Source organism: Strix aluco, chromosome 4 (assembly GCF_031877795.1).
Source record: "Strix aluco isolate bStrAlu1 chromosome 4, bStrAlu1.hap1, whole genome shotgun sequence".
Classification (NCBI taxonomy): Eukaryota; Metazoa; Chordata; class Aves; order Strigiformes; family Strigidae; genus Strix; species Strix aluco.
Genome location: NC_133934.1, coordinates 117,908,907 through 117,934,877, shown reverse-complemented (window position 1 = coordinate 117,934,877; position 25,971 = coordinate 117,908,907). Strand labels below are relative to the sequence as shown.

The 25,971-nt window shown below is 44.7% G+C and overlaps 2 protein-coding genes across 3 annotated transcripts in view; both read right to left on the bottom strand.

Annotated features, from left to right (window-relative positions):
- Positions 1-385: 385 nt before the first annotated feature.
- On the bottom strand, positions 386-13,641 carry CYP46A1 (cytochrome P450 family 46 subfamily A member 1). Of its 2 annotated transcripts, XR_012623335.1 has the most exons (16): positions 13,403-13,641; positions 12,608-12,685; positions 12,226-12,307; positions 11,641-11,714; positions 10,871-10,957; positions 10,111-10,249; positions 9,388-9,498; positions 8,455-8,611; positions 8,073-8,135; positions 6,918-6,990; positions 6,393-6,477; positions 5,258-5,360; positions 4,450-4,560; positions 3,819-3,907; positions 2,846-2,912; positions 386-1,969 (listed from the first exon to the last, which is right to left on the bottom strand). XR_012623335.1 is itself a non-coding variant. In XM_074825089.1 (15 exons), exons 1-15 carry the CDS (start codon positions 13,528-13,530, stop codon positions 1,808-1,810), a joined length of 1,506 nt encoding a protein of 501 aa, XP_074681190.1. In that variant the 5' UTR covers positions 13,531-13,632; the 3' UTR covers positions 386-1,807. The 2 variants fall into 2 exon arrangements, 1 of the variants encoding a protein (XP_074681190.1); XM_074825089.1 differs by lacking the exon at positions 5,258-5,360 and having other exon boundaries at positions 13,403-13,632.
- Positions 13,642-14,086: 445 nt separating this feature from the next.
- The window catches only part of HHIPL1 (HHIP like 1), a 31,031-nt gene continuing 19,146 nt past the window's right edge, over positions 14,087-25,971 (bottom strand). The window contains exon 9 of the mRNA XM_074821306.1: positions 14,087-24,569. Within this exon, the coding sequence (XP_074677407.1) occupies positions 23,965-24,569 (605 nt within the window). The 3' untranslated portion in view covers positions 14,087-23,964. The remainder of the gene's footprint in view (positions 24,570-25,971) is intronic.

Genomic DNA, 25,971 nt, shown 5'->3' with positions numbered 1-25,971 from the left:
GCAGACGAGGTATCACAAAACTCATTGCAGGGTTTTAACATGCTACCATCCCCCTTGAGCCCTCCTTGGAGGTGCCCATCCCCATTGCAGAGAGCGCAGAAGGGAATACATGTTTGTGCAACTAATGCATCTCAAGTCATTCATTAGTAGGGCAGAGCAGAGAGCTGGCGTGGTGGTGTCGGTTTGTCAACATGTCTGTCGAGCTCTCTGTGCACTGTTCACAGCTTCCCCCACCACTCCCTGCACTGCTGAGATACTTCCCTCCCTTTGACATATTCTCAGGCTTTACCCTTCCATTACACCACCAGTACATCTAGCCCAGCTGGCATCAAGTATCCTGCTCCTGACATCAGCTCCCAGGAACACACAACCAGCTGGACAGTCCTCAGTTTTCCCAATCAGACTTTATTAAAGTCTAGGAGGATATAAGCAGATCTCCAGCATAAAGGATTGAAGAGCTGGTCTACCAATAGATGGACTAAACCTTCCCCAGCAATAAAAGTACTGGTATCTCTGGGTATAAGTCACATTAATACACTGGATAACATGGCTTCTGTTATCAAAAGCCACATCAACCTTACTGGCCTGTTATCCCACCGTTGCACCGAGTGAGATGGTGCACAACAGTAGCAGAATGAGGGAAAGCTCTGGAACATTACTCTCCTGGTATGGGAGTTCCCACCATGGGAACTTGACAGTGTACAGACCAGGTTCTTGTCCCTTTAATTCAAAAAGGTAAGAACAAACAGTGGCAGCACCAGATGTCTTGAATTCCCTGTATTTCAGGGCCCAAACTCCTATTAAGTATCCACCTATTTCTAAAAGGTGGCATTTTCATGATTATTTTTTCTCTAGCAGAGCCAGGCTGCAAACCTGCATGCTGCGAGCAATTTTGGCACAGCTGCAGAAAAAGGGGGTGCAGGACCTTCTCCTGCTTCTGGCTCAAGTTGCACAGGCATTTCTTCAGCAGCAGTATCATTTTAAGCAGTATTCGGTTCCAGGCACTTACTTCTAGCCCTCCTGTACCTACTAGACCATTTGGTCCAAGCGTTCATGTACCTTTGTGGTGAGCCAGATGGGGAAAATGAACCAGGTTAAAATGAACCTAGCAAGACCCGCACCAAAGAACTGTGTCTCAGAAGAATGAGCACAGGCTGTGGGGAGGGGTAGGAGGAAGCAGGAGAGTCCCTTTCTACAGCATGAATTGGGAATCTACCCTCTGCAAAATACTGGAAGAAAAGCAGGAAAGACTGAATTAAAATGAGGCAGAAACAACAGGGAAAAATAGTAGCCACAATTGTTCCTATCAATTGTTCTTCTCATTTAGAGGAAGGATGGGGAAACTGCTTTGAAAAAGAGAACAGCTCTGAACTTCTCTTCCCAAGTTCAGCCCAAAGCTTAAGCTCTACTATGAAATTCCCCAAACAAGGGTTTACTTAGACCATGTTGTGTTATAAGTCAAGTTAGTGGAAACTATCAGCTGGGATTTGAGTGTAGGTTTGTGTGGAGCTCCAGGGATACTCCAGCAAAAAGACATTCTTTTCCAAATCTGGTCAGAACCAAATAGTCTCCCAGGAAAGTAACAGGCTTTGCAATTCCAGGTATGCTTCCAGATCAAAGATGCTCAAACATATCTAGAGTGACTCTCCTAAGGTTTTTTTTCAGTAAATTATGAGGAAGGCTAGGAAAAATTTCAGTCTAGTAATACTCTAAAGGGGCCTACAAAATCTAACCTTTGATTAGTGTGAAGATCTTCAAAATCAGAAAAAATGCTACCACTACCATGTCATGCTCCTTTCCCGAGTAGTCATGCCTGGCAGCCTCTTGCAGGGCTCCTTGGCTTTAATTTACACATTACTCCATCTAGTGGCCTAAAGGTTCCAGCTTCCAAGAGTTTAAAACTCTGCCCTGGTACCAGCTGGAATTCAAACCTCTGCAGCAGTTTTGCCATCACCACTTTCGCCTCCATCTGTTAAGAAGAAAAGCAAACCCATCGTCAGTGACAGCAAATACAGCTTGGACTGCAGCTACTTAAACTCAGTGTACTATGTCATGCTGCTTTGTCAATATAGAGATTTTAAAAAGTTAAATGTTACTCTCTTAATGCAGACAGCTGAGTTTGGACAAGAAGAGTCACCTGGGGCTTCCTGGAATTTGAAGACGACAGGCACTAAGATCAGTCCTTGTGTTTATGCATTAACCCTGGTTTAGAAATCAAGAGTCTAAAACTAAGCACTTTAACCTGAACATTTCGAGCACTGGTGCTTAGATGAACTCACAGCAGAGACCCAAAGAGCTGGCCTCCCACTGTCCTTCTGAAATGCTCTCTGCCATGCTCAAGTAATTCATTAAATTGTTCCTCCCATCCACACAGCCTCCTCCTCACCTTCTCAGTGCCAGTCCTGGCTTATGCCCTTCTGCCAGCTGATGTTTTCCCTGCCTTGACTCTGCCAGCTGCAGCCACAGGATGGTCCCTAAGAGCCCCTCCACACCCACCATGGTCTGCCCTCAGCTGGCAAAGGGATGCTGACCGTGATTCCCATCAAGGGGTTTGGATTCAAGCAGGGTGACCCCGGAGAGCAGCCTGCTGCCCCCTCCCCTGCAGACACCTCGACTCTATGAGCACAGGGGTGACACGGGACCAGTTCAGTACATGTGTGTCTGCTCATGTGACAGGATTTGAGAGATGCCACGTCATGGGCATGGTGGGGATCCTCCCTCTAGAGCATAGAGGGTCAGTGCAGCATCAGCGTGGCCTTTGGTCCCCCACCACCAGCCACAGCCAGCACACCCCTGAGCTGGCCCAGTGCTCGCTAATGAAGTGTCATTCCAGGCCTCTGCTTACCTGTGCAAACACCTGCCCAATGCAGGACCGGGGTCCCAGAGAGAATGGAAAATAGCAGTAATATGGCCTGCAAAGAAAAAAATGTTCAAAACTGTCACTCTGAAAGCTTGGTTGTAAAGCAACAAGAATATATTTCATCACAGCAGCAAGGAAATGGTCTAAACACCTCCTCACCTAGCTGACTTGTTAAGACAATCTCCAAATTAGTATTTTTTTGCTTCAGAGTAGCGATACAGCTCTGCAGCATGTTTCCTAGTCATTTCTGCTTACTATATGGCTCAGCTCACAGAGCTGTTTTGATGTGTGCAAACCTTATTTCAAAGCTGAGTGTCAAGCATACTCTAAATGCTCTCCAGCCCATCATGAGGATGTAACGATCTGCCCAGTTATTGCTCCTTTGGGCAGCTCTGAACCATGCAAGTGCAGGGGCATTTGGTTCAGGAGACCAGACTAACACTAGGCTGAAGTAAAACCCCTGACTCACAAAGTAGTTAGATGCAGGGATCAGCGCCAACTGTTTAGGTCATTGGTCCCTCCTATTGCACTCCTGCCTACTGATTAGACTTAAGCTGCCTGCCCACATGGCTGAACAGCATCTTCTGTCCCTCAGCCTCTTGTCCACTCCCTAATGTGGAGACACTTCGAGCATCCTGCGGCCAGGGCTGCCACGCATTAAATGCTTCTATTGCACTGAGGCAAATATTCAAGCTGGTTTTGGCCCAAAGCTTTGACCTCAATATAAAGATTAAATAACATTAGTATTAGTCTTTTTTGTAAGGTATCATGTGGTCTAGAGAACTTCAGAATAAAAACTGCCCATTATTGCTCTCTATTTGCATTTGGATAAGGATTTAGTGTTACTTATTCCAGAATGGAAAAATAGTTTTATTCTACTTTTTTTTCCCCTTGAAATCTCTTCTAGTAATGGTTCCTTACTACATATTTAATAACCTGGGAGTAAAAAGAAACTCACTTAGGTGCATCTCTGCTAAATCGGTCTGGATTGAAAGTGAGTGGATCCTTGAAATATCTTTCCATCCTTCCCATTATATAAGTGCTGAACTGTCAAGAAAGAGTTCATTTCCATTAGTCAGGAGAAGCACACTTCTCTGTGTGCCTCTTCTTTGAAACAGGTACAGAAACGTAACTGCCTTCCACTTCCCAGGCAGAAACAATCCAGAGCCCCAATTCATACCCCAGTTTTGGCCAAAATTTCAGAGAGACCAGTAGAAATAGCGATAGAACAAGAGGAAATGGCTTTAAACTGCAACAGGGGAGGTTTAGACTGGACATTAGGAAAAAATTTTTCACAGAAAGAGTGGTCAGACAGTGGAATAGGCTGCCCAGGGAGGTGGTGGAATCACCATCCCTGGATGTGTTTAAGGGTCGTTTGGATGAGATGTTGGGGGATATGGTGTAGGGGAGAACTTTGTAGAGTAGGGCTGATGGTTGGACTCGATGATCCCAAGGGTCTTTTCCAACCTGAATGATTCTGTGATTCAGTGAAATATGCTCCAGGAGGATTTTGGCCCTCTGATACACAGACCTATTACATTTGGATAGGCTGCAGCAGCTAAAAGCTGCTGATGGTGGATGGGACTCACAACGAGCGTTGTGTTTGCAGGAATTCTGATGCCATTGATGACATGCTCCTTCTCCATCCAGCGCACCGTCCCTGGGACGGGTGGGTAGAGTCGCAGTGATTCCTTCAAAACCTGTGTCGCAAAAAGCACAAAAGGTCAGTTAGTTAATACAGTGTAGGAAGCAGAAATAAAATTAATTACCTCCCTATGGCCTTTCACTTTGACTAAATGGGAGCTTTTGACTTGTGGAACAGATGTTCGTGTATCTGCCTTGGACTCCTGTGGGCAAAATAAGTCACCTCCTTCAGGCCTGGTTCCTTCTTACAGCTGGTAAAATACAGAGAAAAAGAAGCAAAACCCCCAAGAGATGCCATGCACTGAACAGATCTAACACCTCAAGTCAACAACTAAGTGAAAAAGCACTCAGAAGCAAATTCAAAGGAAATATCTAAGATTGAAGTCTCACGCCCCCCATGAGCTGTTCTCGGCGCCGGCTGCCATGAGGATGGGTGGTTGCTCCCACCTCCTTCCCCCTCTCAGCGCTGTGCTCCTGCCTTTGTCCTGCTACTGCTGCTTGGGGAGCTGAGCCAGGTCAGAGCACCAAAATGACAAAAAAACAACCTGGTGAAGGAAAATGAATAGGGAACAGCGAAAAAAATGGAATGAGACCATTTCTTTTGGTGGCAGTGAGCTGTAAGAATGGATTATTTCATCAAAGTGAAACCTAATTAACAGTGCACATTAGCATCGCACTGCAAATGCAATTAACAGTGTGTATGCACGAGTGGATTAATGAAAAAGAAGTATGGACAAAAGGATTCAGAATTGCCTGAGCGACAGGAGAGGAGTCCCATAGTCTCTTGATACTCCAGTGATGGACTAGCTCTGACCAAGGGTGATTGTGATTTTGGTTGTACAGATCCAAGCTTGTTCTGTTAAATAAACAGTCTGCTTTGAGAGGCTCTCATGTGATCTGTCTTAAAACTGAAAGGCTTAGATACCTCATCCTAATTGGAGTGGTATAATTGTCATGATGTTTGGAAAAGCCTAAGGAAACCTGCTGATTTCTGTAATCACACAGAAATGCCTTTTCCTTATGAGAAATACACCTTTGAAATCTATCCGCTATCAAAGCACAGTGATTTGTGGGATGGAGTATGGCAAATGGTAAAATACCATCACCCACCTTGGCAGGCAGCTTAAGAGAAAAGCAATCATCGCAGACTACTAAAATCACAGGGAACTAAGTTGGAAAATAGCTGCCAGGACTGTGATTCAGCCTCTCCTGATGGTGTCCCCCATCTTGTAAAAAAGGATACACAACACAACCACTGGCAACTAGCCAAGCCCTGGCTTTGCAGTTCATTACCAACTGGCATTTCTATACACAAGACCTCTTTTAGGACCAAACTCTCTTCCCCCACCCCCACCCCTGAGTGACTGAAGAGGGTTTCAAGACTCAGTAATAAAAAATTGAAATTACAGAAACTAGCCATTATTTTTGGATGTCCTCAAATCCTGCTGAGTTTATGGCGCATGGTGAGATCACAGCTGGAAATGCTTTAACAATAATCAAACTAAAATAGAGCTGTGAGTCTGGGAAGTGCGTGGGATTCACGCACACGTTGGGCTTAAAGTTGCAAACCCTTCTTAAAATACAGCTATGGTTTCAGCTTAAACAGGTAGGGATTAAGCAACTCTGCTCTAGCTCCCAGCTTGATAATAATTAAGGAAAGCAGTGAAGGAATTGTGTGGGATTTTGGAAAGAAATTTGAGGACCATCCTTCCCAACAAGGCCGGGCTGCTGCAAATGCCTCCTGCTTGCTGACGCTCTGGGGACAAACGCCATCAGAATCACATGCTGGCATTCTTCTTAAAATTTTCAAAGTGTGGGGCTCCTCCATGACATGGCAGAGGTGCTACCAAACAGCTCTGACTGGTATTTTACCTCATTCCTACAGTACCTGCGATAAGTAGGTGAGTTTGCCAAGATCCTCATAACCAATGTCTCTCTTGGCACCAAGAACATCATCCACTTCGGCCTGAAGCCTGCAGTTAAATTTAAAAGTGTTAGCTGCAGACGCCCATTTCTTGCTAGGCAAGTTGATAAATTACATTTTTTACTTTCCAGACACCGAGTTGGACTTTGACTCCCATCCTCAGGCAAAATGCCTACTGATTCTCAGCCAGCCTGCTTGAACTTGTGCCTCATATCAGGATGGAGCAATGTACGTACAGTACAGCCCAGTCAGGTAGGATTCGGGCCCAGTACGTATAAAGGCTTTGAAAAAAATCATCTAGACGGAACTGATATAATTCAACTTAAGTTTTTTTTTTAAATTTTAAATATATTGGGACTATGAAACTGTTTATTTTGGATGTGAGGCTAGAATTTATTAGGAATTGATCCTAGCTTTTTAATAATCCTTTTAATTAAGTTCACCTTGAAATTAACAGCAAGCTGGGTTTGCAAATTGGAGCTCACGTACCTTTCCAGTATTTCAGGATGCTGAGCCAGTGCCATTACTGTAAATGACAACTGATTGGCAGTGGTCTCATGACCTAAGGACATCAAAAATTGATGTAAAGGTTAGTATGAAATAGTAACATGATACAAAGATGGTCTACTAGTGTGACTGTGAACAGGAAACTTAAAACGTCAGGCCTCAAATGTTTTGTTTCAAGTACGCTAGAAATTAAAGGAAACACTAAAAGGACTGTAAACTCTATTTAAGGAGCTTTCAAGAATGACAAGAATGAGACATAGCTGGTAAAGATACAAGCCATCTTGCTCAACTCGAAGTTGCAGTGGCTACATACAGCCTACCGGTTATGAGCTCCCTAACAGAAGGGCCTGTGAGGTTCAGTATTTGCCTTTTCATATTATGGGACACGCGGTTCTGCCAAAAAGCAAGGATTTACTGGTTTTGAGGGAAAACAGGGCTTCTAACCATCTTTCTTTGAAATGCCTGCTTTATGTGGATAGTTTTCATTTTTCATGGATAGGCATATGTATTATTTTAAAGCATTACAGAAAGCAGACTTCCGCAAAGATGTATTTGTCGCAGTAACATCCTTCTTGTGACAAAACAGTGTTTTGACCTCACCTTCTTAGGAACTCAAAACAGATCTTTCTACATTGTTTACCTCACGTATCATCCCCAGTCCTTTCTGACAGGATTGACAGTGCCCTCACCTACCAAGCATCTAACACTCTTAAGGCAAGAAGGGCGTTTAACCATGTGGGTGAGGTGACGTGAAGACACGTGGAATATGTTAAAAATGTTGTCAGTGGGGTTTAGCAGGATCTGGAAGGAAGGGCCAGAACTCCGTGAGGCACCCCAGCAGGCAGTGTTGCCCTCTGCGCCCCAGGTTGGAAACCACTGGCCTGGCATTACTTGCTGTGTTGATATGACTGAAGGAGGATAATATATCATTTGCCTATGAGAAAACTAAGAGTTCTCCTCAGACCTCACCCAGCTGGTCCTGCATCAGTGTAATACTGCTGTCTTCCAACCAAGTGACTCCTGGTTACAGCAGTATTGCACGGAGCAAGCAAGGACATTAATCATAACCCTGCAGATGACCCAAGAATGAGTACAGCTTCCCACATGACATATCCAAGCATTAAAATAGCTACCAACCTGCAACAAAGAAAGTGATAAAGTTATCCAGAATGTTTTCATCATCTCTAGTTACCTCCAGAGCTGTCAAGAGAGAAAAGTAAACGAGATTAGAAAATGCCCCTATGCCCCAGCTGGAACAGCCAGAATGCTCTGCCCCGTTTTGCACATTCTGTGCAAGTGGCATTGGGAAGGGATGCTGAATGGGCAACCCAGCGGTGACGTGCGATCAACTTTTGATCCAACACAAAGAAACAGAATTTTCAAAGCAACTCTTACTATCTTCAGTGTGAAAAAGACATTAAAGGAGCATCAAAGTTCAGATCCCCAAAACAATCCTACTCACATCTCATGGCAAAACATGCCACAGAGAAATTCACTCAAACAGCAATGTGTCCCCTACCATCTCCTTTCAGTATCTGTGTAAGAATATCCAGCGTGGCTTCCTTCCCATTCTGGATGGCCTCTCTCCTCCGGTCAATGCACTCCTTCCCCACACGCCGCAGCAGCCTCAGACTCTCCTTGACCTCCTTTACCAGCTTCTGTTTCCCTGGCATGTACTGAATACAGAATTTCTTCAGTCATTTTACTCATTTTTCAAGCAAACACCTTGCTTTCTGCTAAATGACATTTGTCACAAAAACATCTGCTCTCCGCAGAACAAAGTGAACATCCCCAAGGTGAAAGGTTTGGGCTGAAATGAGAAATATTTCAATCTGTGCATGCTGATGTCCTGCCTTGTCCGAGCTGATGTTTTGGGCCCTGTGAGCAAAATTCCTCACCTTTCCCCAGAAAGAAAATGCAGCATGCAATACAGAATCTCACCTCTGGGACCAAAAAGGAAAACATGAGCTCTAAAAGCCTGAACTACAGCTTTCATGAGAAACTATGGAATGATTTTTAACTTAAATTTTTTGTATTACTTCCATAACTTCCTAGTGTAGGAATTTGGGTTGAAAATACAATTTTTTTTACGGTAAGAATGTTCAAATCTCTTCCACATTGATTGAAGGTTGCCATCCTCCTCGGACAAATGGTAAAAAACTCAATTTTTGCAGTGATGGGTGTGAAAGTGTAAAACCGTATGAGAAGACATGTGCAGGAGGGAAGAGAAGACAGAAAGACAGGAAGGAAGCATTAAATGTTAATGTGTATTCTGCATGTGTTTTAAAGCTATAATGAATTTTATCTTGATGCATGTTGAAAGGAAAGAGCTACCGATGACTGTTTCCCCATCAGATATGAGCATCGCACAGCTCCAGCCCACTAACTCATACAGGAGCAGAGGCTCCAGCTGGACATGAGGAGAGAGGACTGAAGTGAGGAACATACAGACCTGAAAGAGGGGAATACGTGTCTTGGTCATTCCCTCCAAAACCACAGTCACAGCATGTGGGAAAGGCGTCTGGTCATCGCTCAGTGCATTTAACTCCAAGCCAAAAGCTACCTGTGGAGTGGGAGAGACAAAGGCAACTCACTGCATCCTCCTGGTTCCCTGGGATTGGGGTGAAAGAGCAGGACAGCCTCACACCGTTGCCTTTTCCCCTAAAAATACCTCAGGCTAGATCCTGCCTTGCAGGAGGCTGCAAGGGAAGCGCAACATTCACATTATGCTTCCTCCTTACTTGGGGGGGATTAATAATTTACTATTATTCTCCATTCATCCCAAACTGTTTTGCATAGAGAAGGGAAAAAGCCAGTGAAAGGCAGACTTCATGCTGACATATAACGGTAATAATGCAACATCCACACATGAATGAGCACTGGTGTGCCCCTTTTGGGACGGAGGCATGGGAGGTATATGAGGCTGTAAGGGCTTTTGCAAAGGGTCCCCATCCTGCAGGCCACACCTAGGCTGTGCAGACCCTTCCCTAACCGCCCCTTCCTATGGCTCAGCCTAAATTGAAGTGGCACAATTAGTCCTTCAGCTCTTCTGGCACTGTTGGGTAAAGGTCTTGTTTCCTGGCTCCAGCTACTGATCCTATCCTGCTGCCGGTACCCGTTACTTCCATTCCTTCCTGCCAGTCGCAGAGGAAACAAGAAAGCGGACAGCTGGTACCTTTGCAATGATATCCATAGTCACCCGGTTCATCATCAGCAGCATGCTAAACTCTTTTTTTCCATCTGCCTTTTCCTCTAGCTTCTCCATCAGGTCCTCTGCTTTTTCATTAAAAGTTTCCATCAGACCAATCAGGTAGCTGAACAATCAATAAAAATGAGCGATGGTGGCTCTGGAGAGGACATCTTTGCTCATGCAAAATTACCTTCATTATTTTTCATAGAAAATGATAAAGATTTTTTCTTTTTATTTATAATAAATTTGCCTTAATACTTTAAAAAGCGAACAGATAAAATGAGCTAAATTCTTCTTATAGCAGCCCTGCTCCGTCCTGCCATGTAAACAATGGCTGTTGTGGCAAAGGGCTTTGGCCTGTGCATGCCGAAGGAAATGCACCTTATCTTCAGACCCAAAATGCAATGCATCGAAGCACACAGAAGCAAACCAGACCAACCCCCTGCTTATCAATCACACTGTATCTCCCACAGGGAATCGCTCAGGTGAATGATGAGGCTTGCCCATGTCAAATCCCTGGTCTGTTTTCTGACAGGATAAGGCAGCCATCACCATTGCCCCATGGGAAGTCTGGTCAAATTATACTTGTCATGGAAATGGTGCATCGGACTCTAAGTAAAATGTGATTTTGGCACTAAATGGGTTTCTTCTCCTTCTAAATATCAAATAATGGATCAATGTCAGGGAGAATCATGAAAATACCGTAGAAATAACAGCTAGGTCATCCCAGAGATATTTGCCTTACGTTCGGCTGAAAGCTGGATCCATTATCTTCCGCTGCTTGTGCCAATGCTCGTGGTTGCAAACAGTTACCAAGCCATTCCCTAGAAACCTAGCATTTAGGAAAACAAGGAAAGGAACAGTTTTCACAGCAAGGGAGCCAGCCAAACCACACGTACTCACAAAGGTAACTCTTCCACATCTACTTTTTTGTATTTTCCCGTTTAGGGAGCACCGTGCTGCTTTGAGTACACAGTCGTTGCATCACTGTGGACAATGACTGAACTGCAGATATGCTTTGCCTGGTAGGTGTGGACTGCTGAGTCCAATAAGATGCTGATTCATTACAGCTGTTATGCAAATAATATAATAATGGGATTATTATATTTTTAAAAGCTTCAGGCTAACAGAGAAAAATCCCCTTTTTTGAACTTAAGAGCTGGAAACTCCTATGTCTTAAGGAATAATTCAGTGCTCTAAAATCTAAGTGAAAAGTTTGATGATGGTCTTGAGCAAACTATTCTCAGACTAACTGAACATCCACGGCGGGGGGGGGGGGGGGGGGCGAAGTATGATCAAGGTAAAAAGAATCCAACATAACCTCCTCCCTGACTGGGAAGACATTTGACTTGACACATAATTTAATAGGTACATGCTGCTTACGTATGTCTGGAATTAGTCACTAAACCCCAGACTAAGATAAATGGTCTAGGTCAAACAAAGTGTCATGCCTGTGACATTATTAATCTTTCACTTGTTTTCAGATCACAGTGGCTTCATATGGGTTTCACCTACCTCTCACCAAATAAGTTGAAGATACGACCATACACCAGTCGATCCTTTGGATACTGTGGTGACATCAAGAACTCCTAAAATCAAATCTCAGGTCAGTGAATACTGAGTGTGATCCATTTCCCAGACAAAACATAAAAAGACACTCACACATTCACTCTTTTCCTCCTGTAGCAGCAGTCTGAAGACTAAATGAATTATTTGGTATGCCCCGATTCCCCAGTTCCCGTGCTGCTAGCTTGTTTTGCATGCCTCTAGCAATTTTTGACCAATGACCTGAAATCTCACTCTGTGGTTACTGCAGAGATTTAGAAGAAATTCAGTCCCTTGTGCCTCACTCATCTGAGATATTAAGCTCTTGCAAAGAGTCTGCTTTTCAGACATGGTGGATGCTTACTCTCTCTACTGTTGAGATAAAGCAGGACAGCCCATAGAGCAGAGCACCTCATCCTCCTAACCCGGCCAGAGCCACCCTCTCCACAGGCACAGACTGGCAGCACTGTGCTGCCCTGAACATCAGACACCACCTCTCTCTTTCTGGAGGGACGGGTCAATCCTCACTGTCAATTTGGCTTTATTTTGCAGTACCTTCACTCCTTCAGGACTCAGAATCATTACTGAAACTCTGTGAAAGGCATTAAGCCGTACAATAGGTCCATATTTCTCTGCCCTACAAGAAGGAGAAGAGAGGGGGGAAAAAAAAAAAAAAAAGAGAATTATAAGAGAATTATGGTACAAGCCACCAACATGTAACAGTTCAGACCTAATAATCTCAAAGGACCAAAGCAGCATGTACTGGGAACTACTGCAGTCTTCAGCAAATTAAGGCATTAAGATCAGTGCTCTCTCTAGCTCCTCTACCAACCTTCTGAATGATGCTAAATATGTAATCCAGGGCCTGTGTGCCTTGATTTCCCAATTTGTGCTACAGGGCTACCCCATTCGATGTTACTGATGTGTCTCAACTTACCACTGCAGGAAAAGATCGTGCATAAACTCCCGTTTCCTTAGCATTCTCCACAAGATTGGCAGATGCCCAAACAAAAAGCTGCAGAAAACAAACATTAAGAGTGTCACAAGGATGCCAACACAGGGCTTTGTATGGACTGCAATCCTCGTTGCTCAGTGAAGCAATATGAGCGTTGCTCCTGTTTTCCTCCTCATAAGGAAAGATAAAAATAACACCTAGCTGTGCCAAAGCCCAGGCCTAACTACGTGGGTAAACTAGGGACCAGGCTGGTGCAGTCGTGCGGGCAGGAAGACCATTCCAGAGACGCAGGACAAGGTCTTTTTCGGTGCTGTATTATGGGAGATGTTCGGGTCTGGGTGGGAGCTCCCGCTGTGGCCCCCCGGAGCGAGCAGCGGGCAGATGCAGGCCGGCACACGGCACCCCGGCAGGGCAGGGCGGGCCGGCCGGGCGGTGCTGCAGCGCAGGGCGATGCCCGCCGTGCCAGCCTTCCGCGGGCTGTGCCCAGGCAGCCGGGCGCCCTCGCCGCTGCCCCGGCCCACCGCCGCAAGGCCGCGGCCCGTCCCGGCAGGCCCCCCGCAGACGCAGGCTGCAGTGTTTTATTTTCTGCCCCGACGTTTTCTCCCGGCTCTAGCCCGGCAGCGAGCGCCGCCGGGGGACAAAGGTCCGCCGCTGTGCCCGGCCGCGGACAAGGGCGCCGGCGCTGACACCAAGGGCGGGCACCGCTCTGCAGACGCCTGGGAAACCCAGCCCAGGCCCCCGCCTCCTTGCCCCGACCCGGCCTCGCCTGCCCCTCACCTCTCCCGCGGGGCGCCGGGGATGTGGTCGTATTTCGCGTGGATGTACTTCACGTAGCAGCAGTACAGGCCGAAGGCCAGGAGGGAGAGGGCCAGCAGCAGCCCCCCCGCGGCCCCCAGCACCGCCATCGCCCACCGGCCCTCCCCGGGCAGCGGCCGCCCTGCGCGGCTGGGGCGGGCCAGGAGAGTCCCCGGCTGCGGGGAGGCCTGCGGGCGGGGCCGGCCCGCTTAAAGAGCCCGACGGGGGCCGGCCCAGAGCCCCGCCGCAGCCCCGGAGACACCCAGAGGGGAAGGTGCTAGGCCCGAGAGAGACAGAGAGTGTGTATGTGTGTGTGTGTGTGTGTGTGTGTGTGTGTCTGTCTGTCTGTATGTATGTGTCTGTGTGTGTGTATGGGTGTTTAGATGGATTTATGCGGAGGTGGTGCTTTGCACAAGTGCGTGAGGAGGTCGGGAGCGGCACCTTCATATGCTGGTTTACAGAAGTGTTTTAAATAAGGCTGCTAAACTAAGCCCTCACAAGACAAGGAAGGAGAGGCTCTGTGTTGACTTTTAACTGTTTAAAATACAAGATGCAAAGGGAATACACTGTTGATGCCTGTAGGAACCAATAGATGAGGATTTTCAGAGCAGTCTGCTTTGGGGCCTGTGTTATACAACATGCTCATTCATCATCCAGGCAGGGGAATGAGAGATGATACAGTTTTATTGAAAACAGGCAATCTAAAGCTGACTTCCACAAATTGCATAAGGATCGCAAGACACAAGGGACCAAGCCATAAAATGGTGGAAATTCATTTCTGGTAAATGAAAAGTAATGCATGGGGAAAGGTAAACTATGTATATACATCCAGCCCAGTTATATATATATACATATACAAATGGTGGTGGCACCAGTTCAGGAAACATCAGCTTAATGCTTAGTACAGACCAAAGAAGTAAGCAGAGCACAGGCAGTGATAAGAAATGGGAGAGTGAGCAAATCAAGATGCCTGACTGTATTAGTATATAGAAGACTCTAAATCTAGAGCACACACCCTGTGTATGAATACTGCACATGCTCTTCTTCCTAGAAATAGAGACAGAAGAGATTAGGCCTCCAAACTGGAAAAAAGATGACTGAGGGAGATTATGACAGGAGTCTGGAAAACCATCAGTGGTTTGGAGATGAATAGGGACAGACTAATGATTACTTTCTATAATTGAGGAACAAGGAGGCACCCACTGAAGTGATCTGGCAGCAGGTCTAGAAGAGGAAGAGATATTTCACGACAAATTGTTAAATGGAGGAACTAATTGCAACAGCTGTTATGGAGGCTAAATTATTAAATCGTCTCACAGGGAGCCAGGGAAAGAGATGGGGGCCCCTTCCCCATGTTGCAGCCCCTGCCTGCTGGATCCTGTGCCCACCCTTCGAAGGTTGCCCACCTTGCATGCGGGGTGACAGACGCTCCTCTCCACCATCTCCACCGTCCCCACAGCTCTGGCTGCAGCAAGGGAAGGAGAAGCAGGACACTCTGCTGCCCTGTAAAGAAAAGCAGCAAACCACCTGCCTGCCAGGCTTTCACAAGACAATTCCATTCATGCACTCTTTCTCCATACAAGCTTTACTCAACCAGCTGGAGACAGGATACTAAACTACCTAGATTTTTATCATGTCTATTTTGCTGCCTGTGGGTCTCCGACATTTCTCAGCACCATATGAGGCTGCTGCAGGACTTTTCATCCCCACCATTTCCCATGGGGTGTCTTTCCCCTGCTCCTCTCCCACAGCAGCTCCCATATGGCAGTGCCTCTTCACAGCAGGAGGGAGAGGATGTAACGCATGGCACCCCCTGTTTTTGTCCATCTGATGCAGCAATCATCTGCCAGGCATCCCCAAGAGTCAGCTCACTGTGGTTTCCAAATGGAAGCAATGACTGTGCTTAAAATGCCAAATTCTGCAGGTTTTCTTTGGTTTTCTTGTGTAGTTTCTGCTTGCACTTGAAACTAGCAGATCAGAGAGAGCAGAGAATGCTGTCAAAGCAACAACAGCACATGTTGGTATAAGGTGAGAGATTTTTATCTCTACTGCATTTTTGTTTCAAACTGTAAATAAATTTGAATGGGCTTTTAATGACAGAGAGGCAGCAGGGAGTCAACGGTGAAGGGGAATTTAAGGGGCACCTCTAGAAGCCGTGCCTCTGTGTCTTACGTTGCTTTCCTGTGTGGATGTGTGTCTCCATATCCCTCACTAGCAACTTAGTGGCTAACACCTACTGGCCAACTTCAATTAAACTTGCCATAGAAACACAGATCACAAAATGGTCAAAAACCAGGCAGATGAAAGAAGTTGCACTGGCTTTATAGTGTAAGCTAAGCTAAAGAAAGATTTGGTGTTGCAGACCTTGGAGGATGACCGGGATTTTCTTTTGAAGTCCCGAGGAACCAGCAGCTCTCCCAGCAGGCATGGCCAAAGCCTGCCCATGTTTGGGTTTTTCAGCCTGGGCAGGGCAGGAGTCGTGTGCTGTCAGCCCAGTGAGTCCTCAGGGAGGCAGAAGGACCAGAGACTTGTCATCAGACTGTGAATGAGCCTTTTTTTTTTTTACTTTTGGGTGGCCACCATGCTCAGGAGAGGTGAGGAAGGACACCAGATGTGTCTCATGAGAACAAATACACCTGATCACTTCGTCCATGGACTTCCAGCCTGCGGGTGGGCAGGGCTGCTCCACTGGGCATGCTTGGTGGCCAGCATCACTTTTTTGGCTTCTCATGGCATAGCAGAAGAGTTTGGTAGTAACGCCACATTACAGCCTCAGAGAAACACTGACTGGTGATAACAGTCAAATGGTATAAAATGTTAGAAACTTTTTGTCAGTATAGAATGGAGCAAAAGCTGGTTCTATATTTTCAAATATTCTTTGGGCTTCTGTTACATTTAATCTTAACATTGATTTTTCTTGAACAGGTAGTTCCTTCTTTGGTTTGAAATAATTGCAACAACCCTGGAATGATTTTCCCTTCTGTTTTGGGTACACATGCTTTCGCACAGATTTTTTTTTTAATCTGGAAATTATGTTGTCGTTATGTTCTCAAAGACCTACAATATAACTACGATTTCTGCTTATCTTAATTAAAACTAGATTTTTTTTTTTTTTTTTTTTTTTTTGCCTGTTAAGGCTAGGGTTTTATAACCTCTTGTTTTCAGAAAAAAAAGCTAACATTCCTTCCCATTTGGTCAGGTAATATATAGCATGATCTCATGATACGAATACCCATCACTAGAAAAGATGCAGCTAATCACAAGAATAGCACCACCCAGAGAAAGTTCTTAAAAACTAAACCTAGCTAATGAAACTATGTCTTTAAAGCCACTCAATGAACCTCCTGATGAAACAATGATTTTCTGAGTTTCATCAATTTTTTTTTCAGCATATTTCTAGAATAGATTGAAACTATATGCAAGGAGTTCTTTCATTTGAAATCACTCTCAGAGTAATTCCTGTGGAAAATTCCTGCTTGTACCTTGTTTGTGAGCAGCTCACATGGAGGTGATAAAATATTTGGCATTTTATACATTTTGATGGGATAGAAAGGCCATGTAATATAGTTCTGATCCCTGTCTAGAACAGGCAAGCTCTCAGAATAAATCTTCTCATGCAGATGTAATTATCAGCTGATAAACTCCCCTTCCCTAAGTATTCAGCCTGGGTAGATATCATGAAATTACCTTATATTTCAGGCTTTAAAGATAAGCTTCAATAAAACCTTTTGTTTGTATTTTAACAAGCTTTAATAACAATTTTTTTTTTTTTTTTTTATTCTAACTTGTTTCTTTACCCTTGAGTGAAGGACATGATACCAAGGGACTGCACTGTTATGTTTATTATGCACCTGGGAGCCACCCACTGCACCAAGAAGGAAGGAGTGCAGACTTGGGGACGCTGAACTTCCCTGTCTGTCACCCTTCTGCTGGGGACTGAACTGCCATCGCGTGGACATTTTGCCACCTTGCACATTCCCATAATCACAAAGAGCGAGACTTGGGAACAGAACAGCAGAGCGGAGAGCTGGGAACCATTAACTGGTGTGAAGTTACAAGGTAAATTTGAAAAATTGATGTGATGTAGGGTTGGTCCAAACTCCTGTTCTCTTTTGCTTGTCTTTTTGTAGCTATTTAGGTTTGAAAACATTTACTGCTCTCTCTCTCTCTCGATCCAGCGTCGTATAGGCTGTAAGTGAGGACAGCGAAGAGAAGGCACAACATAGGCATCTTTTGTGCTGGGAAATGCCTTCTGCAGCACGCAGTCAGCCAGAGGGCTGGGTATCCTGGGGCAGTCTGAATTTACCAATAAAATACATTTCTAAATAAAGAGTTTTTAATTTTCTTGTTAAATGTCTACATCTGTTGTGTGCTACTGGTTAAGTGCAGATGGTGATTAAATTAGTGCCTATCCTGGAGAATTTACAGGCTAAGACCTCACTCCCTGCCTAAAGGTCCATATGGACTTAGTGGGGGTCTGGGGCTAGCATGAGCACTCCATTCATCTCCAGCAGAAACACAAACTTCAGGACTGGTTTTACTAGGCATCTCCTCCTTTCCTAGGCAGAAACACTGTACAGGTGGAATCCAAGGACTGGCTGCTGTTTAGGGATTTCGGTCCTTCTGCCCGGCTCTAGCGGCTCTGCCACCCGTGGGCAATCCCACAGGAAGCACTGTGTCCCACATATTCATTGTGTCTCTATGCAGCGTGTCTTCACCTTCCTCCGTTTGATCATCTCATGTAGTCACGATATTGTGGCAAATAATCATTTGCTTTTAATAATGAAAAAGATAAAGTTCTCTGCTCCAAGGATTGGAAAGTTCAGGACAGAAGATGTATATTTTCAGGCTTTCTTGCTGCATGACTACAGCTCAGCTTAACATGGAATCTACCATAGCCTGAGAGTTCAGACATATTTTGTGTATCTTTGAACCCAGGACACAAACACCACAATGCCAGCAGACCGTTATCCAGCTCAGAGCAACACCAGGAGAGGAATATAACCAGATTTCAAAATATTCATTGAAGTACACCGCCAAAACCCATCTTGTTCTTCTGATGGCCAGGTAATAATATCTGATCTCTGGTTTTTTACTATTATTATGACAACCAATGTGAAAAGTAGTGAGGCAGATGAACTTATTTAAAGTAAGACCATACAGAATTTTCTACCAAATATAGGAGAGACATTTACCTTAACCTCCCTTCCCTTAAACAGTCAGTGATTGCTTCCCTTTTACCAGTTATTTGCAAGGTATGGGGAGGTATTTGCTGCTGTGAGCTTACAGTTAAATTCATTCATACATCAGCTCAAAGGAAAAAAAAAGCATACTTTTACATAAACATTTGGTTATTTTTCTTACATAAATCAAATTCCGATATTATAACTAACACTACAAAATATAGACTTCAATTGTGTTACCAGCACGATTCAATACATGACTCTATTTTAAATCCAGTTATTAATAAAATTTAAAGAAAAATGCTACTTCCATTCAGAAGTACATAACTTTCCTCAGCATATATATACATATATATATATATAAAGAATGTAATGCAGTAGGCCAGTTCTGCTGCTATTTGTATCAGTGTAAATAATAATTAAATCCAGCCAAGCCAAAGCTAGTGAGGGCAGTTATAATGTTTTTGGAAACAGAAAATGGCCCATTATTTTAACCTAATTATAAAGGAACAGGAAATTGAGAAGTGGCATCAAGTTAATAACAAAAACTTGACCTTCTGTCTGATCCCCGAGCGCAGAGTCCCAAGCCACAACACCTGCTGGGGAGGAAGTCCAGAGCATCTTCACGGCTGACTGAGCAGCAGCTGCTGGGGCACGAGGGCTGCGGCTGGGCTGGAGGACATCTCCAGCCGGTGGGACTGTGTGCGATGAGACTGCATGACAGCATGTTGTGTTGTGTCACAAGCTATGGCATGCAGGAGGAGGCAGATGAAAAACTCAAGTGAGATCTTTCTTCCTTTCCCACTGCTCTTCCAAGATAAAACCTTGGGTGATGCAAGATCTTCTCAACCTGCCTATGCAGAACTGCAGATGCCCTGGAAGACCTTCGCAGTTCAGGGCTTTCCCCATCATCCTGTGCATGGCACGAGCCTCTGGGACCATGGCTCCCAAAACAGGCCCTGCTGCTTCCTCCAGAAGCTCCTTTTCTTTTTAAGGTGTTTTTAAGTGTCATACTGGAAAGGTGGGCACAGCACAAATGGTCTAAAATCTTGGTTTAAATTTAAAGAATTGCTACATGCATAGGAATGAAATACATTGTGGTCTGCAACTCATCTGCATGATCCCTAAAACCACAATACACCATACAGAGTAAAAGTAAAGGGGGAAAAAAAGTGAGCAGTCCAAATAGTAGTGATATACTCACTGTGTTCAAAAGCAGGTGCAAAAAAATAAAATAAAGCCATCATTTTGTCTCCCAATACTTTTGATCAGGTCCAGAGAGGTTTTTATTTCTGTATCTTCCAGAAAAACAAATTATCAAAAGGCCTACATGGTCTTGCAATGGGAAGCTCAGTCCTGTAGGAAAACCGGCCACCTTGGGTTTAGGTTTCAGAAAGGCTTTGTCTACGCTATTAAGTTAAACAGACTCATTCCTTGGTTATCAGGCCAACTGATCCTGACTCCTGACCTAGCCCGGGGTGATCTGGGAGGGTGCAGATTAACATGGGCCACAGGTGTGCTGGGGGCTGCTCTGAAGATGGTGCCCCTTCATTTACCAGGAAAAAAAAAATCCTTGATTTGGGGGTACTGACAATCAAATATGCTCCAGTCGTTTCTGGCTCTGCGACATGATGTCCTGACTTGGTCAGGATAAAGCCTTTTGCTGTTTCATTCTGCAGGAGATTGTGGAAATAAGGTCCCTCGTGGGCAGCACTGGACCTTGGCACTTTTCAAGGCCATTAAAGTCACCTCGTTCAAGCTTGACATGCACTGCTATACTGTTGTCTCCTGTCCATGCCTGGCAGATGTGGACAGGAAAACTCTCAGAAAAAGTAACTGCTCGTGAGCAGTGAGCTGACCTAAACCCAGACCTTTTGCCACAGATTAAACTAGACTGGATACAGGAGTCAACCATACTTTTGCAAAACAAACTACAAGTGGGTTTAGATGTTACTTACCCAACACTGCCAAATACAGACCTTTGCAGTGAATTTCACCCTGAGTCGGTTGTCACCCAGCTCATATATACTGAGGTCCTGATCCTTCTCAGTCCATAAAATTTTCCAGCATGGAGTGGGCAAGTAATTGGTGAGATGGTTAATAATAACCAACACAGTCCAAGGGTTTAGTCATAGCCAAAAGCTAATGCCCCTGAGGAACAAGCTACTTGATGTCAGTGCTTACAACTGGCTGAACGCTAGAGACTTTTTTTTCCTTAAAAATAGCATCCTATTTACCACATTATTGTTAAGGAATGATTGCTGTTTCCATTGCAGCTGCTTTTCTGACTACACTAAAACATTGCTCAAGGCAGCTCTGTGCCCCAGGGTAAAGTCTAGACATGAAAACCTTGGGAAGGTCATGTACAAGGCAGCAAGGTATGGACACATGTCAAATGGGTTTGAGGTCTTGTTTGTTTACAGAGGAAAAACTATGAACTCTTAAAACTTAAATTTGGAATGCAGTTATTAATTATCAAATAATGCTTACATCTCTTTCCATATCGAAAAATGTCTGAAAGTATCTAAGGGGGCAAATGCATCTCACATGCCAAGCTGACCATTTAAAGAGGTCTATTGGCATCTTTCCCAGAGGAAAAGCAGGCTTGGATATTGATATGTTGTGACTGGTTTTCTCCTCTACACTTCTCAATTTCTATGTTGATCATAACCAAACAGTGCCGGGCTGAGCTCGCACACAGCAGGACAGATTTGCACTGGGGACAGCCCCTATACAACCATATCAACGCTAACAGGTTAAAGAAGAGGCAAGCTCTGCTCGGTGCATTCCTGAGAGTGTTTTTCTGGGTTTGGGCTGTGGGGCCGGGGTACACTGAGTGTACCACTCAGCTGTCAATAAGAATCCTATTAAACAGCAAACGATGTATCAGGTATTTAAATGCACATGTGCTTCTGGGCTTTGAGTAGTACACGCTCATTATTTAAATACCATGGAACTAGACTGACAAATACCAGGATTTAGAACAGATATGTTTCAAACTTGGAAGGGACCACAATGGTCAGAAATATCTTCCCAGCATCATAACAGCGTAGTGAGCTGGCAGGCACAGACTCGCACACACATCCACACGTACTGAGCTGGCACGCATCTACTTGAATGCTTTCCCCACTCATTGTAGGCTACGAGAAAGGATAAGGGGAAAAAAACTTATTTGCAAGTCTTGTCTCTTCCTCTGCTGATAAATATTTCCCCTGTGAAGCCAGCAGCACCCACATAATGCCAGCAGCAAACACCGGGGGTGTACGGCTCTGTGTTTGCCATCAGCCGAGCCATGGCACAGCTCGCTCTTACCGAAGGCTGCTCCTCGTGGGCTGGTTTCCATATGCCTTGAACTGCCACCAGAGACTGTGTGCCACGGAGTGACTGCCAGCCGGCGGTTGGTGGCAGTCACCACCAGCAATACACAAGATGTAGGTGGCCTCTGCTTATGCTCAGGAGGTTCAAATGAGCTAAAGCAGGTGTAGGGTAACTAATAGTTAAATTAGAACAAGAATGCTAAAGTACCTGGAAAATGATGGTGAAATGCCTGTCTACTTGGTCTATAGCAGACATCCTCGAATCATCTCAGTTTCTTTAGAGTGACTTCTGTTGTGCAGGTCTTTTTTCTACTCAGAATTTTTTAAGCATAACTATGACCAACATTCTCCTTAAAATGTCACAGCTAGAGCTATCTGAAATTTGGCTAAGGAGCCAAAAGAAGCGGAAGAGGAATTTGGAAGAAGAAAGATTATATCTCCACTTTCTGTTTTCTTCCAGCCCTCTAGTCCCATCAGCTCAACAGGTGCCAACTCTTTTAACAGAAGTATTTACAAAGGACTCTCTTGTTCCCTGAACGTTTTGATGTGCCTGAAGTGAATTTCTGCACTTTAAACAAATGCATTTGCATCTTCACTGCGATGAGAAAAGCCTAATGACAGTCTGGTGCCTGATGGCATTTGTAGGTTTTCCAATGAAATGAGAGTAGCATTTTGCAAAAGGCACTTTATATGTCTGTTCACCCCTTTATATTTAAGAAGTAGGGAACCAGTGCTATTTGTCTGATTGTCTGTTTTTGTGTAGTGAAGGTGTTCTTTAATATCAAAAAGTATTTAATGGGTATATCAGAAAGTTCAGGAAAAATATTTAAAACAAATTCATTTACCATATACATCAATGTTGTAGGCTTAAGAGGACACTGTCAACTTGAAATTGGGGAATTAAAATAAATATCCATGGTAAGAGTTTTAGATACAAGGTTTTGCATATGAACTTTTCTGGATACACTAGTCATTTTACATTTGTTTCATTTTGTCTTTCTCATGTTCTTGTGTGAGCAGCAAGATAAAACCTATCCTGATTACATTGGGGAAAAAAATAACCAGGCAAAATACTATCAAATGCAGACATGAGGAGAACACGTGTCTCCAATCACCGCTCAGGTGAAAAGCACATTTCAGACAAAATGAGTTTGGGGTTTTTTTGTAATATCCTTTAAAAAGGGGTAAATATTACAGGATTATTACCCCAGTACATTACTTCTTGTCTAGTCATTTACACCTCTGAAAACTGAATGCAAAAACATGTGGCTTCACAACCTTTGGGAAAGCGGATAAACATGTACAAAGTAACTTCAGAGTTAAACTTGATAACGATTCTGTTCATGTAAAAAAGGCCAGGTTTTCTTTTCACTTAGGCTAGTATAAACTGCAGAAATATTTTCCAGGTGGTATTCTATGACTTTTTCTAATTTATCTGATTTTGCTTAGACACAGTTATCTTTGATAACCAATAAGCTTATACCAATAAAAAGCATTACAGAGAATCATTTTCCTTTCAACTAGTACATGGAAAGTTAAAAAAAAATCTGCTTTTGTATTTTGCAAAGAAAGGCACAGATTTATGCATACTTAGAAACCACCACTCAGAGCTGCAGGTGGCAAAGCAAGCCAAACAACTCAAACACTTCCATAAGAGCGAAACATGGTCATTTGGGAATTTATTTTTCTGCAAAATATTGTGAAGCACAGCTGGGGAATGCTGTATTTCAGAAGGGGAAAGGGCAACAGGATGCATCTCTTTTCTAATCTATAATGGCTGATGTTCAGGGTTTTCTTCTTATTAAAAAAACCCCATACACAGTCCCTGCCCACAACATACTCAAGTCGCTGCTTCTTCACTTTATGTTTTCTTTCCCTCTGAGGCACATGTATGGGGATGAACATGAAGAAAACCACAGATTACTTTGAACAGATGCAGCATTCAAGGCAGAGCACACCCTCCTCAATACTGACCCTGGTTTAGAGGGTTGGGGAAGAGAGGGGCGTGCTCCAAACCCCTCAGCTGCCTTCCCCAGCTCCTCTGTCACCAGTCTGCCACCTCCTCCCGGCTGCACACCACGCCAGCGTCCTCCTCATGGGAGCAGTTGTGCGTGCCCACGTCAGCGTGGGCACACTCCAGCAGTGTCTTTTCCTGCCCAGAGCACTGGACATCGTCCAGGAGGATGCGAAGGGAGGTCCCTTCCCCAAATTCTGCCTTCTTGCTGGCCCGCACCACATAGGGGAAGCCCAGCTGGCGGCACACCACGGTGGCGGCAGACAAGGTCCAGCCATCGTCGCACACCGTGCCCCACTCACCGTTGATGTAAACCTCCACCCGGCCGTGGCTCCGGCCACGGCCCTGCTGCTCCATCAGCCGCACAGCGCCATTTTGCAGCGGCCGGGCTGGACCGGGGGGTTTCTTCTTCCTGCGCTGCCCCCTCCTCTCTCCTCCCTTCCTGGGCTTGGGGGTCCTGCCGCCCGGTGTGGGGGTGGTGGGCGTCCTGCTTCGGTTCCTTGGCGGCGGTGGGGCTTGGCCCACCCAGTCCACAGCCGGCGTGAGGGGCGTTTCGGGGTCTGGCCTGACTCCCCGTGGGGCCTCCGTCGTGGCCTTCAGCCGGGGACGTGGCGTTGGTGTTTTCACAATAAGCTCTGTTGGAGGAAAAACCCAGGAAACCATGAGTCTGTCACTCTATGGACAATACTTAAAGACAACTGTATGAAACCAGCGCTGATTTCTGACTTATTTAACTTGTTTCTTGGAATTTGCTTACTTGATCCTGTTGAGAAGCAACAACACTCCCGGTGAGCCAATACTTCCTCAGTGAAAAATGTCGGCTGCTTTTAGTTAGCAGAGACGACTGCAGGGCTTAATGCCAACAGGCAAGCCTCTCCCAAGAAGGAAACTCCAAGCAGTTTATTGGCAAAGCTTCAGCCTGGCCTTGAAAGGGCAGGCGTTGGAGTTTCACGTTCAGAAGAGGAGTTCCCCACCGTACCCTTCTCCCCTGCTGAAAGCATTTTAAAGACAGGCACTATTTCTGCTCTTCTCTTCATTACTAATGATTGGATCGTTACCAGAAGAGAGCGCCGGCCTCCCCACTGGGCCAGATGCTTTATTCAGAGGAGCTGAAGTCAGGAACATTCAAAATCAATTCTCTCTGGCAACTGGAATGTGCAAAAGGAACGGAGTTGCCAGGACAACACATAAAACAGGATTTGGGGTTGGGTTTTTTCTTCCTTATGAAAAAAAATAAAAGAGCCTTCAACTCTGAAGAGCTGAAAATTCTTTGCTGTCACAGTTTCCAGGCGTTACTGGACTTGCTTATTTACATGTGCTCTATTTTTAGCTTAAAAATAAGTTTTAGCTTGTCAGAAGGAAGCAATTCAGAATTGCTCAGAATAACAATCAACTGAGCTGGGACAGTGTCACAGGCATTTGCAAAGACATCACAACTTTTTGAATTATATCCTAGATTTATCCATTCTCATTCATCATTTGCTTTGTAGTACAGAGATGAGGAAAATAGGACTGTCTTATTTGTGCTTAGTATCTATTGTCCCCAAAAGACTAACCCTTGCAGTGGTCCAGTTTTTCCAAATAACACTTTTTGGAGATGAATAGTATTTGTAGCATGAAAATATTTCCCTTCTTTGGAAGCTGAGGTTCTGAAGGCAAGAAATAGATATGAAAGCCTTACCTGTGTGCACCTCAGTTCCTGCAGCCTGATCTGGCAAAGCACTTAAAAATCCTGGAACTCATGTAATGATACGTAGGACTGCATGAAAGCTAATGGTCACATGGGAGTGCTTTTCACCTCACTGAATCAAGTTGTTATTATATATTACTCTTTGTCAAGCTATTTATTAAATACACTTCCAACAAATGCACTCATCCAGCTAATGCAAACCACATGCCTTGGCAATTCTGTTACATTCACACTAAAGACTAACTGAAACAGCAAAATATTTACAGCTACATGTCCTTGCTTGCAGGTTTCTGAATCAAAATTTTCATGCTTGGTTTTCACCTAAAAATGAATTTAGTTCTTGAGAC

Excerpts from the sequence above, each read along its gene's own strand:
- CYP46A1 (XM_074825089.1), bottom strand. The coding sequence starts at position 13,530 with ATGGCGGTGCTGGGGGCCGCGGGGGGGCTGCTGCTGGCCCTCTCCCTC. Across the intron at positions 8,136-8,454 it reads ACAGATACTGAAAGGAGATG|CTCTGGAGGTAACTAGAGAT; the intron begins GTAGGGGACACA and ends CTCTCTTGACAG. Across the intron at positions 6,478-6,917 it reads CATCCTGAAATACTGGAAAG|GCTTCAGGCCGAAGTGGATG; the intron begins GTACGTGAGCTC and ends ATTTAACTGCAG.